Genomic DNA, 14,427 nt, shown 5'->3' with positions numbered 1-14,427 from the left:
AAATTTAAAGTGTAAATCAAATATAACGCTTGATAAAGAGTCTGTATTTCTACAAAGAGTGGTTAAAGTACAATTAGCAAGAAATATAAAAGCAGAATACCTCTGACATTAAAGGATGAGCTATAGCATCAGGCTTGATGACCGCCAGGGTGAGCTGTAGCGCTTTGGACAGGCGGCCAGTAGTCTGTAACATAGTCTTTAGACAGGAAAGATATTATTGAAAATAAACAGTTTGACCTGTTGAATATTATCAGTAACACCAGCCTAAATAAAGGGGGGGCTATTACAGTTCTTTAATGTCTACCATTAGAAAAAATGGTGAATGAAAAATTTCTATCAGCAAATATGTTTTTCGAAAGCATATACATCTAAACTTTTAGGTAATACCGACCTTTGCTGTTGATGTCCACTATAAACGTTTCGTTTTGAACGGTTTTAACCGCTGCTCTTGTTCCCGTTTTATTGAAAACTATTTCCGGTGTGAAAAAAATATAACATGTTCTGGTGATACAATCGGAAAAATATAAGATGTAACTCAGAGCTAACTTCAAAATAATAGACTAACATTAAGAAATATTTCAGAGATATATGGATATATCTTCCATATATCTCCATTCATGTCAGTTCCCCTGATAAATGCAATCCCCTGAAACTAAGCCCTGCAAAAATTGTTCCGCCTTTATCAAATAAAATTAATGTAATGGTTTAACATCATTAAAAACACAAAACATGTTGAAGATTTTTCTTTAAATACAAAAAAATAAGAATTGTAGTGTTTCCCTAACTCAACACAAAATAACTGTTATAATCACAGCCCAATTTCTAAACACTGAGCACAGCTTGTGCTGCTAGTAAATCTGCTCTGCTGTCTTTAAACATGCAAACAATTAAAATACATTTAAATCGACCAACCACACATTTTTTAAGGCAATGATTTTTATAATTTCACTTTAATTGTTCAAGCTGGCTTTAAGATCGACTAAGATTTCCAGTCACTCACTTTTCCTCAAATTCTGAAAATTTCTTGAGTTTCAGTTTTTCTCAAAACTTTATTTCTATGTAAATTTTGATGTTTTTGTGCTGAATATAAATCTAACGTACACTTAATCAATCAGTAAGTGGTTGGTATAAACAAATTTTCCTTCAATGTGCTCTGATTATTAATAGCAAATCAAATTTAGAAAAGTATAGGATTCTTTTTCTCTTTTTGTCAAAACTTGTTCACTTTATATCAGTTTTTTTTATTTTTTAGATGTCCTTTTTAGCTGGATTCCTAACAATTACTTGCATTTAAGTGTCAATGGCATATTTTATCTCTTAAACATGTAATAGAGTAACAAAAAAGAAAAGCTTGATAATGAATTTTCACAAATCCTCCTTGGCACGTTGTTATTTTGTTATGATCTATTATGAATGTGGCCACAAAAGTAAATGTTATATAATTTTGGCAACAAAAAAAAGTTGTGTCTTTAACTTAATAATTTCATCAAAAATCATTTTCCTTTTAAACACATGAACAGCCAAAAGTCTCCAGGGATTCAGACACATTAACAACATGCAGGAACTGTAGCTGGAGAGATTTCTGTTAGATCAGGCAGCTGGACTTACTAATACATTCCTGCTATGCAAAATGGCCACACCCTGAAAAGCAGAGTGTCCGGTCAAGTGCATGTGCATTTATGTGTTTAGAAAGGGGAGAAACTGGCAGTAGGTGGGGGTGGGGGAATCCAGCATAGGTTTCTCCCACCTGCCCGTGTCATGTGTCATGTGACTTTGGGGTGAATCCACAGCTGTCACCTCCATGAGGCGTATAGAGGGGCAAAGAGGAGGGTGGCTGTGGGGGTTAAAGAGGACATCTTTTTGTACGTAGGCTTAATGTTCTTGTTAGTAGCTTAACTAATACCTCAATTATAAACTTATTTGCAATGCCATTAAAAACTGTTAATACAATAGTTAACTCGCTTAATGTGGGGCTCAAACTGTAGAAAACTTATTTCACCAAATGTATTAAAAAATTTAGAAACCATTATGTAACAAAACACTTCATATGAATCTGTTAATTGGAAACCAAATGTTAAATTGGGGATCTTTGTTCAAATTAAAAGTACTGTTTTTAAAAAATAAACATTTATGGCACATCTCACACTTAATATTATGCACAACTCCATTTTCCCCAAAGTACAGTATTTTACTGGTTATCTTTAACATAGAATACATATAGACAGAGAGGCATTTAACAATCGCTATAAATAGTTCTGGATCCTCAGCAATAATCTATTTTCATCAGCTGCCCTCCCAGGTTATATACTACATTAACGCATCTGTCCCTCCATAAATACCCATAGAGGAAGCTGCATTTTATGTCTGAGGATCCATTTCTATGTTGATTTGGACAAACGTTTTAGATTATAGTCATGCTAAAAGAACCAATAACTTTCAATTTTTTTTTTTTTTTTTCAAAATGTTCAGCAGAATTTTTACTTTAAAACACTGGTATGGTCTATTATGCCACACATTCCAACAAGGAGGAAGAAAAACTGACCTGCAAGATCACTAACAGTGGTCCTGAGGTACTTTTCCGTATACTCTTTTGTTTTACACAAACCTACATACAGCATTTGTCTCCACAAAAAGTAATTTTGTCTTATATGTCCAGAGCACACAGTTCCAGTTAATGTTTCTGTAGAATGTAGTGAACTAATCACATTTAGCTCTGTGACATGTGCCAGAAAATTTGTTTTCCTCTATATGCCTCCTAAATGACCTTATAATTCTGCTTAATAGTATGGAGACTCTGTGACCCTAAATGCAGCTCTGACTTAGTTGTCATTTAGCTGAATTCCAGGCCATGTTCCACTTCTCCTATTCTGAAGATCAGCTTTGAGAAACTGAAAAGACAGGAGAATGTGGCATTCTCCTGTCTTTCACATTTGAAAAATTAGGTTTGTAAAATAAGCTCTATTTTTCCACATGGAAAACAGGAAGCCTTAAAACTCATAAGATCTGTTAAAACTGTATTACAAGCAGAAGATTCCATATCTCGAAAAAGTTAGTAACTGCAGCTGTTGAACCTGGACCAAAATATACATCTACATTTTGAACATAGGATTTTTTTATTAAACTTTATAACCTTTTTTTTTTTTATTAATCTTTCAGTTTCATAGTTTGCTTTCTTGAAATAAATGTTCAACCAATAATCCCCAGCTAGGCCTGCTCTGCTTTTGCAATTTTGTGTTAACGAGTCATAGTCATGCCACGCACCCAAACACATTTTTGCACAGGTAGCACATTCTTGTTTCATACAAAGCTTTTCCAATTAATCTATTCACCCAGTTGGCCTATTAATTTTGTTGTTTGTTTTGCTCTATTTATTAATAATAATAATAATAAAAAAGGTATGTACCATGTATATTTACCATAAGACCTGAGGTATGAGATTGTCTATGCATGAAATTACTAAACAATAAGTTTGTTGCTAACCACCTGAACACCTAAAGAAGAAAAAAAAAAAGTAAAAATGAGAAGCAATGATGCAAGTCACTAGTGCCAAGTAGAGGTGCAAAAAGAAAGAGGGAAACTCCAATATCAAGTTTGGAAAAAGTGCAGAATAGGTTTGATTCCAAGAGTAATGAGACATGAGTAGTGGCAAAACATACAGTATTAACATAGTGATCTTAGAAACAGGAACTAAACTGCTTAAACATTCAGCTTGTATTGTTAAATGATGTATGTGTGAGTTTAAAGCCTTACCGTTATAGCAGTATTGTTATTCTTAAGCTCATAGTTTTGCTAATAGAAAAGGTTTTATGGAATTTAGTGCATCCAATGGTCACTATTGTTCAAGATCCGAGTAATTCCAAATTGATCAAGTATTCTAACCATACTAACACTGATACTTCACTTAACACACTTCTGACACATGAACTTCTTGGTTCATGTGTCATTAGCAAGCTACTGTATCATACATGATGCAGATGGTGCAATCCCATGTTTATTATGTCTGCTGATCCAGCTCAATGCAAAATATATTTTCAGGCTCAATGTACATATAGTTTGAGAGGTCAACATTCATGATCATAATCCCACAATTGATCAAGCTGCTATTTGGATTTGGAACAGCATGTCAAACCCCCCCCCCATGGAGCTGTTCTTTCTAGACAGCTCTATCAAGCCAAATCTTTACCTTGTGTTTTAGCATCTGATCTTTTGCGGATCTCCTGTTATGTTTCTAGTATCCAACAATACAGTGAACCTATCCAGCTCCAGCATCTCTAGCTCTTGTTAAAGAAAGGGCAAAAAAAAGCGTTTGTTAAATAAACTGGCTGCGGATCTGCAGTAGCAGCAGCTAGGGCATCCAAGGCAGGGAACTCTGGAGAGAGGAAACACAGGTTAGTGACCATGGTAACCTGATGGAGGATGAAATGAACATATGAGTCACTAACCTGATTTAGAGTACAGTCTGTTCCCAGAGAATAAAGTTGATACCAGTCGGTCGACTGACAAGATGCAGCGGTTGCCACATAGAAAGTTCCAGACCCTGAAGTCTGAAGATTACAGAACTGACAGGAGATCAGTTCCAAGGAGATGAAGGAAGGCAGGATAATCCAGAGGACGAAGTCAGGAGACAGATGCAGGTACAGTCCACAAGTAGAATCAAGCAGGAGTCCGAAGACAGGTAAGGCAAACAATTCAGTGAAAAGGCAGGCTCAATTGTAGAAAAGCAGAACAGGATCAGGTCATCAGAATCACTAAGGTACACCTAAAACACTCTCACCACAGGCTGGAGAATTAATCTTGCCCTAATGACTGGTAGCAGGCAGCTTAAATAGAGGCAGGGGCCGGTGGATAAGATGAGCAGCAATGGGAAACCGGGCGGAGTGACTGGTAAATGTAACTGGTGAAGACAATAAGTAATTAAGTAAATCAGTGCCAAGATCATGACAGTATACCTATCAATTAGCTGCTTGTTAACCCTTCCCATTTCTCCTCCCTTCCAGTGGTGTTTATGAAGGAAGTTGAGGCCACCAAAAGGGCATGAAACCCTCTATATGTGCTCTTCACGACCTTCCAGTATTCCCTGATAAAGCCAACATTAATCCCCTCAGTATTTTTATTAGTGTTGCACCGATACCGATACCAGTAACGGACGGGGCCCCAATACTGCCCTAAAATGGTGGTATCGGTATCGGCGAGTACCAACAAATAGGGCACCGATACCATTTTGAGAGCCATAAGTTTATTCAACTATTGTCACCCACTCCTGGTAGGCAATAAAAAGTTCTACTGGATTCACTTTGTATTAGATTTTTTCCCTGCTTCACAAAGGTAGGCAGCAGCTTGACAAAGCCATGATGGCAATTATTTTGCATTATTATGGTATCGGCATCGGCCAATACTGCATAGCCAGGTTTCGGGTATCGGTATCGGGGCCAAAAAATGGCATCGGCGCAACACAAATTTTTATTGGCATCATATTGAATAAATCTTTAAACCTGGTAAAATTCCCCCCACTTTGATATACCTCCAAGACCTGGTAAACTATAGACCCATTTCCAAACTTCCATTCTCCCCTACTGCCTTGGAGAATTTATTCTATGTGCATATTCAAGAACACCTACTACATTCTGGACAAATTTCAATCCGGCTTCTGTACCACTCACAGTCCTGAAACAAGTTTGATACTCATAACAAGTGACCTATTAAACACTGCTGATCATGGCTTCTCTTCAGTTTTCATTCTTCTGGACTGGTCTGCAAACTTTGACATTTGGATCATCACATTCTTCTCCATGCCCTAGAACACTTTGCTAGGCTCACTGGCACTGCCTTGGAATGGCTTTGATGGTACCCAATGGACAAATCTGATTAGACACGACAGATGAATAACCCTGTTAGTCTCTTGCATTGTCCCTCAAGGATTGATTATGGTACCCCTTATTTTTAATGTATACATTTTACCACTTGGACACAAGATTTGCCTAAATGGTGTCTCATTTCTTTGCTATGCTGGTACTCTGCTGTGCCTCAAGTTGGGTAGAAATTTGTCTGAAACCCAACCTGCCCCATCTTCATCATGTTCTGCCTCCCTAACTTTATGGCGCCCCTTTCTTTCAGCGCTTAGAGAGTGTCTGGTTGAACTAGAGGCATGGATGATGCAAAGTGCCCTCCACCTTCATATCTCAAAAGCAGAAATCAAAATGAATCAAAGAGGTAAGTCACATCAAATTCAGCAACATCCAAAGCTAATCTTTGAAAGGCATATGAAGCACATCTTTAAAATCTCATTCTGCCTTTTCCAAAATATTGTGTAACTTTGCTCATGCAATTGTCCCTTTCAGACTTAATGCACTTCTCTTTAGGATTCCTCACAGGACAATACAAAACCCTGGAGTATGTTCAGAACAGAATGTCATGTTTTCTCTCGATCCAGCTGCCAGGATCTGGATGAGAGTGTGTAAACTTAAACAAATCACCAGCGTTGTCCACTGGCCGCTTGTCTCTGTCAGGTTTAACTACAAATTATCCCTGCTCACTTTTCCCATTCTAAATCATACTGCCCCATCTTAACTAAAAGTATTTACTTCATTGGAGGCCAGATCTCCAATGAAGTATGTACTTTTACTTAAGATGGGGAGGTATGATGTCATTGTGTTTTACTTTTCTCTTGTGTATTTATATATATTTTATGACTGCTGCACTTTGAGCTTTCTGTTAAGTGGGTTATGGATAAAAAATATCATATTATCTATTCATTTATTTACTTTCATGACACTTGTAGCCCTTGGCAGAATTTTGGTCAGGCACCTTCTGTAATTCATAAGTGGCACCAGTTTGGACCACAAGGGCAGAGCGCCAGATGCAGTCATGGAAAAAAAACATTAAACCACCCTTGTTTTCTTTCGTTTTTTGTTGTTGTTTATATTGTTTTTTAAATAATATACATTTAGAACAAGCAATTAAAGAGAAATAAGGTGGTCTACTTTTTTTTATCACTGATCACTGTATGTTTTTCATAGCCTTCGCCTCCAGCCCATATTGAAACCTCTCTGATATGATGATGGGTAATCAACTAAAGGCTAAGTGCCTTTAGTTGATTACCAAAAATAATAATAGTGAGTTTAACTAAAAAGGAGAATTCAGGAAAAGCCGTGTTCTTCTTTGAATGACAGTTCAAATAAAAACCACAGAGAGCACTGATGACTCCAGCTGCTCTGGGGCCTCACACATCCTCCGCTGATTCAGCTCATCTCCTGCTTTCTGACCACAATACAGCTCAGCTCTGTTTTACCTCTGTGTCACTGCTGCTGCTGCTGCTGCTGTCTTCTACAGTTGTCCTTTCTGTTTAACGGGCGTCGGCACAACTGCCTGACTCACTACCCCCACCAGCACTTGGATGTTAAAACTCTGTTCATTCTTTCACCAGGATCAACAGAAAAGTTCTTGTGAAAACAATGCACATAAGGGACCAAAGAAAAAATGTCTAATATAATGATGTGAGAGCCTGAGAGGCTGAAAGCAAACATCCAATCTCAAAGACATAATTATAGAAGTTTGTAGTAATGAGATATCGATACTCAATACTGATCAAATCTGCCTTAGATTTCAAGTCCAGCAATTTTGTAGTTTGGAATTTGTCTGTCTTTACCTTCCTACCTCTACATAAAAATGACATTAATTTCACCAGAACCCCAAACCAAGAAATTTTAGCAAATCCATGTTTGCTCAATATTAGTCACTGATGCATTTTTCACCCAGTATAAAACCTTTGCTATTACTCTTCTTATTTTTTTAAACACAGATTGATATACTGTAGATTTGTTAACAGTTTTGTGCTTCACACTTAAGTCTGCTCATTATTTAAACAAACGCTCAATATTTCTAGATATGTTTTTTTCCCCAAGAAGTATATAAAATGAGAAAACAATTCACCACAACAAATCTTTAAGAAGAACCCTTTCAATGTCAGCATTTTATTGTTTATAGCAAATGTTAAAATAGAAACATTCTTTAGAGTTTTCAGTCTATATTGACATGCACATGCAACCCCTGTATATCCATGATGCAGATCCCTACCACATTCCAGTGCTTTTCTGTTTTAATTGGATCTGGGGACTGTGGGATCCGGTTACTGGTGTTCAGGAAATTCATTTTAATATTTAAGAAATTGGTTTGAGTTGCTTTTAGCTTTAAATAACAGTGCATTAACTTCCTGAAAGGGAAAATCAAATAAACTTTAGATGTAAGAATATTAACAGAGTCTAGAACAATCCTTACAGTATAGGTAATGTTGTTTAGACAAAGTTCAGTTTGTACCTTGATAGGAAGAAGCTTCGTCCACTGCTGCCTTTCTATGACTTCAAACCATTTTACTCCATTCTTGTTTGGATTTTAGCATCCACTGGGCAATATATTACCACAGAACTTCTGCTCTTTATGTATTTCTTCAAACCACTTAAACCCTCAATCTTCCAGTTCTTCCTAAAGAAAATGTTATCATTGAATGTATTTGCATTTGATATTTGTGTTGAGGCAATGTGTCTAATAATGAAAAAAATGAGTGTACATGTATGCAACAACACTAAGAAATCCTGAAATTATCATCAAATGTGTAAATTAAAGATTTGATTGCCCAGTTGTTTTTTTTGCTCAGTTGTAAATCAAACAAACAAAGAAAAATGGTAACTTTTTGAATATTATGTGTTTTTACAGTTCAGGCAGAGTTCGTTCTACCCATTGAGGATGACTTTTGCTTTGGTGTGACCTGTAAAGTCTGTTGTACAACAGTGCAGGTCACCTGTCACCCAATGACCTTTACAGCAGGTCATTAAGTTCATAATGGATCCTGGAGTGACAGTCAGAGGCCTTTGAAGCCTTTTTAATTGTTTAGCTGGTGAGAAAAATCAGGACTGTGTTTCCTTTTTTAACACTTTCAGTGGTTTTAGTTACACACTGAATCTTGGTCCGAGTACTTCATTTATAGCATGACTCAGCATGTTGTCACATTTAATTAAAACATTAAGAAGATGTTCACCCTGTTGACTTTATTGTTTGTTTATTTCATTTTTACAACTAGATTATTTATGCTAAGTGGCCATATGACGTTTGTCACACTATTTCTACGTAAAGGTGCAGCCAGTTCATGTGATTTGAAATTAATTATTTTTTAATCCAGATCAAATCTACTATCCAAACAACATTTCTCATGCATGTGTCTCAGGTGAGATTGCATACGATGCCTGCAGCAAGAACTACAGCTCACAGATTTATTCTTTTTTTTGCCACACTTCAATGCTCCAGATCAGAAAGCACTTTAATATTAGAAAAAGATGACCCAATTCAATACAAAATAAATTTGAAATAAAATAATTTTTGAAAAAATTGATTTATCTACAAAGTTACTAAAGTTATCAACACCAACCACTTAAGTAATTTCCTTCTTGTAAAATCACATTAAAACTGTGAGCAGCCACATGGTGTTTTTTATTAATTAGATTAAATTTTATTATTTTTGATTTAGTAAAATATTTAACATATGAGGATATTTCATTTTCTCCTGGTATTATCATTCTTTTTTTCTGTATCTCATCAAATATGCTGCAGCATTCATGGTTTTATTCTAAGCTTTTGACAGATTCTGCATTAAAAAAGCATTACATTTATACAGTATTGGCGTTTTTTATTTTATTTTCATTCTTTGTCTTTGATTGCATTTATTGTTTTTCTAATTTTGTCTGATGCCTGGTCCTTTTTTTCTGTTTTTGTTCAACTCCATTTCTTGGCCGTCTTTGCAGAAGAAGAGGTTTAATGCTTCTTATCTGCTGCCCACCAAGCTGGGGACCACATTCAGTCATGGTCCCTGGAGCTCTTATACATTAAATCTCCCAACAAAAATTTCCTTTGTGCTCCCCTATGTGAGCCTCATGACGTAGTCTCGCCTTACCTCTCTGTCACCTGTTCTTTCTGTCCGTATAAATGCTGCTGACCTTTGACCTTTTTTGCCTTACCACGCGGGTTTGCGCTGCCTTCGACAGCTGCGTCAACCTCAAGCCGGGCAACTGGTGCGCCAAGGGAAGGACAAGAGAGTGGCATTAATGGCAGAACACATAATGAGTCAGCAACACAGAGCTGTTTTATCTTCATTAGGATTGGTCAGCTCACTTCTACTTTAGATTTCCCTTCAACAAGTTGGATCCATCATTTTTTGCATGTAAAAATCACACTTAATAATAATAATAATATTCAAAGTGATAAATTTCTCCTGCATGTGGAGTTTCCTGTGAGAAAACATGGATAATCCCAAGTATGCAAGGTGTCAGCTGCCAGTTTATTTATACCAGTGTAAATGAACAAACCGCTCCATTACGAATCCGTTTCATTCCTACCTGCCGTCCACAGGGACATTATTTCCTCATGCCAAGAAAAGTTTGTTGTGACCTCCCCAGTGGCAATAGGATGTTGGCAGAGGGGCAGGCGGGCATGACAGAAGGGGAACAAAGTGATTAGCAAATGGGGGCCCCGGTATGTGAACACAGTTTAAAAATAACCCCTCTGCCTCAATTTGAAGTGAGAATGAAGGATTGTGATGTCTGTGTTCCAATTTTGCTTAATTGTTTGAGAGGAATAAATAGATTGTATATCTGGGAGAATAAATGAAAAAAAAAGAACAGCTTAACATTGAGCGGTGAGGATGAAACATGATCAGAGAAAGCAGATGCTTAAAAGTGAAGTCCAAGTAAAACCGATCAGCTGTCCTCATTAATATCGACAAGAAGACTGTGATGTGTCTTTACAAATCCCCCTGAAGAACAGAAGCCGTCTGATTTTGGCGGCTATCCAGATCATAAAGGCGGCAAGGACTCTGCACATCACCGGCATCAGTGTAAATGTTGCATTTGTTTATACTGCCTGACTCTGTGCCACGGAAATATTGAACAACTGTCAGAATCAGACAACATCCTGTGGGATAAATAAAAAAAAAAATAACAGGGAGCTACAAAGATGAGGTGAGGCTTCTATTTGCGGACAGCAAGTGCCTTGAAAATAGCAAGAGCGTTGGGTTTCAATATAAGCCCCCCTCGCTGAGCGCGAGCTTTCTGTGAATGAGGTCCGGGTTCCTGTCGCACCCAACCCTGCTGCCGATTTTAGAACACAGGTTTTGACCTTAGCTGAAGTGGCTTATGCTTGCTGCAGAGGAAAATGAACCCCTGTGCTCGGCCCATTTGCCTCTAGATGGTGGCTATTATCGTATCATCGGGCAGATGTTTCTGAGCAGATGCACAAAAGGGATATTTTCACTTTTTACACACATAAAATTAGTAATTAGAGCTCATCTCTGTGTAAATAAAATCTCAGCAGAAATTTAGTGGTGTTTTGGAGTTTTTTTAGGGAAACGAACTTTGCGTATCGCCTGAAAACTCAAACCTTTCAATGAAGCATGGTGGAGGCAGCATCATGCTGGGGGATCCCTTTATTCTGCAGCTAAGGAGAACATAGTCAGATTGAGGTTATACGCTCGATGTAATATTTGGGGATAATGTGATACTTAGATCAGAACATAATTTATGTTTTAAAATAACATTGATGCCTAAATTCAAGAGAAGCAGTAACAATCTTGCTGAAGCAGGGTTCAGTAAGATGGTTAATTAATGCTCAGAGGACCTCTCCTTTGATCCAAAGAAGTCATGTGTTATCATAAAATCCCCCCAAAGCAGACAAAATACGTTAACATCCAGATAACGTGTTGGGATGAAAAAGGTTTTCTCAATGCGTTGCCAAGTTCCTCTAGGTTTCATACTGAAAGGGTTGTTGTTTTCAGACCTAAGTAGCATTTTTTGTTCTATATTTTAGTTGTTGTTGTTTTTTTTGTTTTTTTCCAGAACTATAAGACAATAAAAAATCCTGCTTCTGAAATATCCCTGTGTATGATCAAAGTGAAGAACACTTTTTAAATTTTTCTTTTTCATCTCTTTCACAGTATCCACGTCCCAAAACAACCGCAGCATCCTCATAAAGGAGTAAAGGCTTTTTAGTAGCTCTTATAACTAAACATATGGCAGTTTTTGTGCCTTATTGGGGCCAAGATGAAACTATAATTTTGTCTTCAGCTGTGCCCCTGAAAGTCCCCCAAAAACTCACCAACACCCGCCCATTTCGCAGTTGCCTCCTTGTTTCTCCGCCCTTTTTTTTAAAGGAGCCATTGACATCCTCTGTAAAATAGAGGCAGGGTGAGGTGGGGTGTGAGCCGGATTGTGGTGGGGGGGTGAACAGAGGAACGGCAGAGGGGTGTAGGGTGTCTTGAGCTCAGTGTGAACAGCTGAGAGGTGTGACTTCACAGGACTGACTCCCCTCCCTGTCAGGGTCCTGATTGGGCCGGACAGGAGGCGCAGGAGAGGCCCGGGGCTCCCTAAAGGACACCAACAGGTGGGAAGCTGCACTGGAGGGGGGCCGCTCCTGGTGGGTATAGAAAAGGCCGGTCTGCATGGCCTGCTGTGGACACAATCCACGAGGCCACATACAGAAGAGAACGGATGGTCGCAAAGAGAGCTGAGGCAAACAGATGACACTAATGTATGGGAGGAAAAGGGAAGCTTCAGGGACATGAACTAAGGTTGGTCTAAATTTTAAACGGTTTTATTCAAAAACATTTTTTATCTATTTTGACATTATCTGAAAATGATAATTTTTACTCCCTTTGGGAGTGTTTCTTTTCAAGTTGACAAAAATTAGATATAAGACCAGCTGTTAGTAGTTTTTTTTTCCTCAGCTTTATTACGGCAGCAGCACACCACAGCAGAGCTTGACACCTCCTACAGCTTAGGGGGACACTGAGGTGTGACACAGGAAAAAGGCAGGAAAAGAGAAAAGTCAATTAGAGTGACAACTCTAATTACTTTAGAGAAGCTACCTTTCCTCTGTAGCATCTAAAAAGAAGAAAGTCTGCAAAGTGGCATTAATCTGAAGGGAATCTGGGGTGAGGCCTCCATCTCAGGTCAGGTTAATCTACAGAAGTCACCAGAACACTCAGGCTATAGAAAAAACTTCACAAAATGTTTTTCTTTGTTTTTTTCTTTTTTTTTTTACATTTATTGTTTTCGTTTCAACATAGTATAATGCTATAACCCATTTCCAGTATAAAAATATATATACTGGCTTTTGGCAGCCTCTTGCTGCATCAGTTGTGTTCTATATTCTTTACGCAATTGTACTTTTCCAGGCATAATGTTTGCTTTTAAAACATTTCTCTCCCTCTGTCACAGTTAACCATTATATAGACAGTTGTTGCTGCTGCTCTTCCCTGGCGGGTATGAAAGGGTGTCTTTGTGTCCCGAGGAGCGTTGGACCCAGTTGTTTCCCCCTTGCGAGGACATGCTTCCTTATATCCCCATATTAATACATCACTTATGGAATGTAAGGAAGTGTGTGGTTTCAAGGCGGGCCTGAGCAACTAGAGCACAAGAAAGAGGAGCAATCTCTGATTTTCTTTGTCCTTAAAGGTCTTTCTTAAATATCTTGCAGCTTGGATTTCTTTCATCCCAGCTCATGAGTGTGTGTGTGTGCATGTAGGGAGAGCAACAGGTGAAAGGCCTGCTTCCCTCTCCTTCAGCTCAGACATGTGTATGGTTCACATTACTCCCCGGGCCCGCTGATAACGGGGTCTCAGGGACACAACTTGAAAAAAAATTCCTGCCCTGCCCCAACTGCTGACAGTCGAGGAGGATTGACCGGCCGCAGCTGTCACCCATTATAGCAACCACAGAAGTTAAAAAAGGACGAGGGGAGGAGGGAGGGAGGGCAAGGATGTGGAGCTGTCACTGAGGTTGAAAGTTCGCCCCAGCAGGGCTGGGTTTGGAGGTAGGAAAGGAGATGTCACCAGCTGTCAGGGTTCCCATACCTCAAAATAGAAACTGTCTGCTTGGTAACACACTGATGCTCCATGCTGTAACTTGTTTAAATCTTTAGTAATCTTATTTTACTCTGTGTTTCATCAGGTAGCACAGAAGAGGACCTCCTGTTCTCTCTCCTCTTTCTTTCCCTCCCTCTGTGTCTTTGGCCCCCTTTCTGCCTCTCTCTTGCTCTGCCTTCAGCCGAAGCAACACGCCTTGCTGTGGCTGGTCAAACGGAACCAAGTCAGGTGTTTCAGTGAGGTTTGGTCCCCTTCAACCAGCTACCGCGTCGTGAATTCTTTCAGCGGAAAATCAGAGACACAGTTCTGCTTAATCTGGGAGTAATAGTCTGAGAAAATGTGAAGAACATAGATTACATGTTATTCAAAGGTTGGCATTTCTTTTGCAGATTGATTTTGGCCATTTAAGTATAGATGTCTGTGTTTAAAAACCAATAAAGAATATTTAACGCTGTATATAATGTATCCTCTTTTCTCTGTTCATTTTCCAATATGTAATAAACTATTTTTTTTCTTTTTGTATT

General features: G+C 38.3%; 1 protein-coding gene across 2 annotated transcripts in view; it reads right to left on the bottom strand.

The window, feature by feature from the left end:
- nme6 (NME/NM23 nucleoside diphosphate kinase 6) overlaps window positions 1–622 on the bottom strand; it is a 3,972-nt gene extending 3,350 nt beyond the window's left edge. For both annotated transcript variants that reach the window (XM_015371589.1, XM_015371597.1), the window contains exons 1-2: window positions 392–622; window positions 101–196 (exon numbers count right to left, since the gene is read on the bottom strand). In XM_015371589.1, the coding sequence (XP_015227075.1) occupies window positions 101–193 (93 nt within the window). In that variant the 5' untranslated portion in view covers window positions 194–196; window positions 392–622. The remainder of the gene's footprint in view (window positions 1–100; window positions 197–391) is intronic.
- Window positions 623–14,427: the final 13,805 nt, after the last annotated feature.

This window comes from Cyprinodon variegatus, unplaced genomic scaffold (assembly GCF_000732505.1).
Source record: "Cyprinodon variegatus isolate N-32 unplaced genomic scaffold, C_variegatus-1.0 Scaffold4, whole genome shotgun sequence".
Lineage (NCBI taxonomy): Eukaryota > Metazoa > Chordata > Actinopteri > Cyprinodontiformes > Cyprinodontidae > Cyprinodon > Cyprinodon variegatus.
This window is presented reverse-complemented; position numbering and strand designations above follow the sequence as displayed.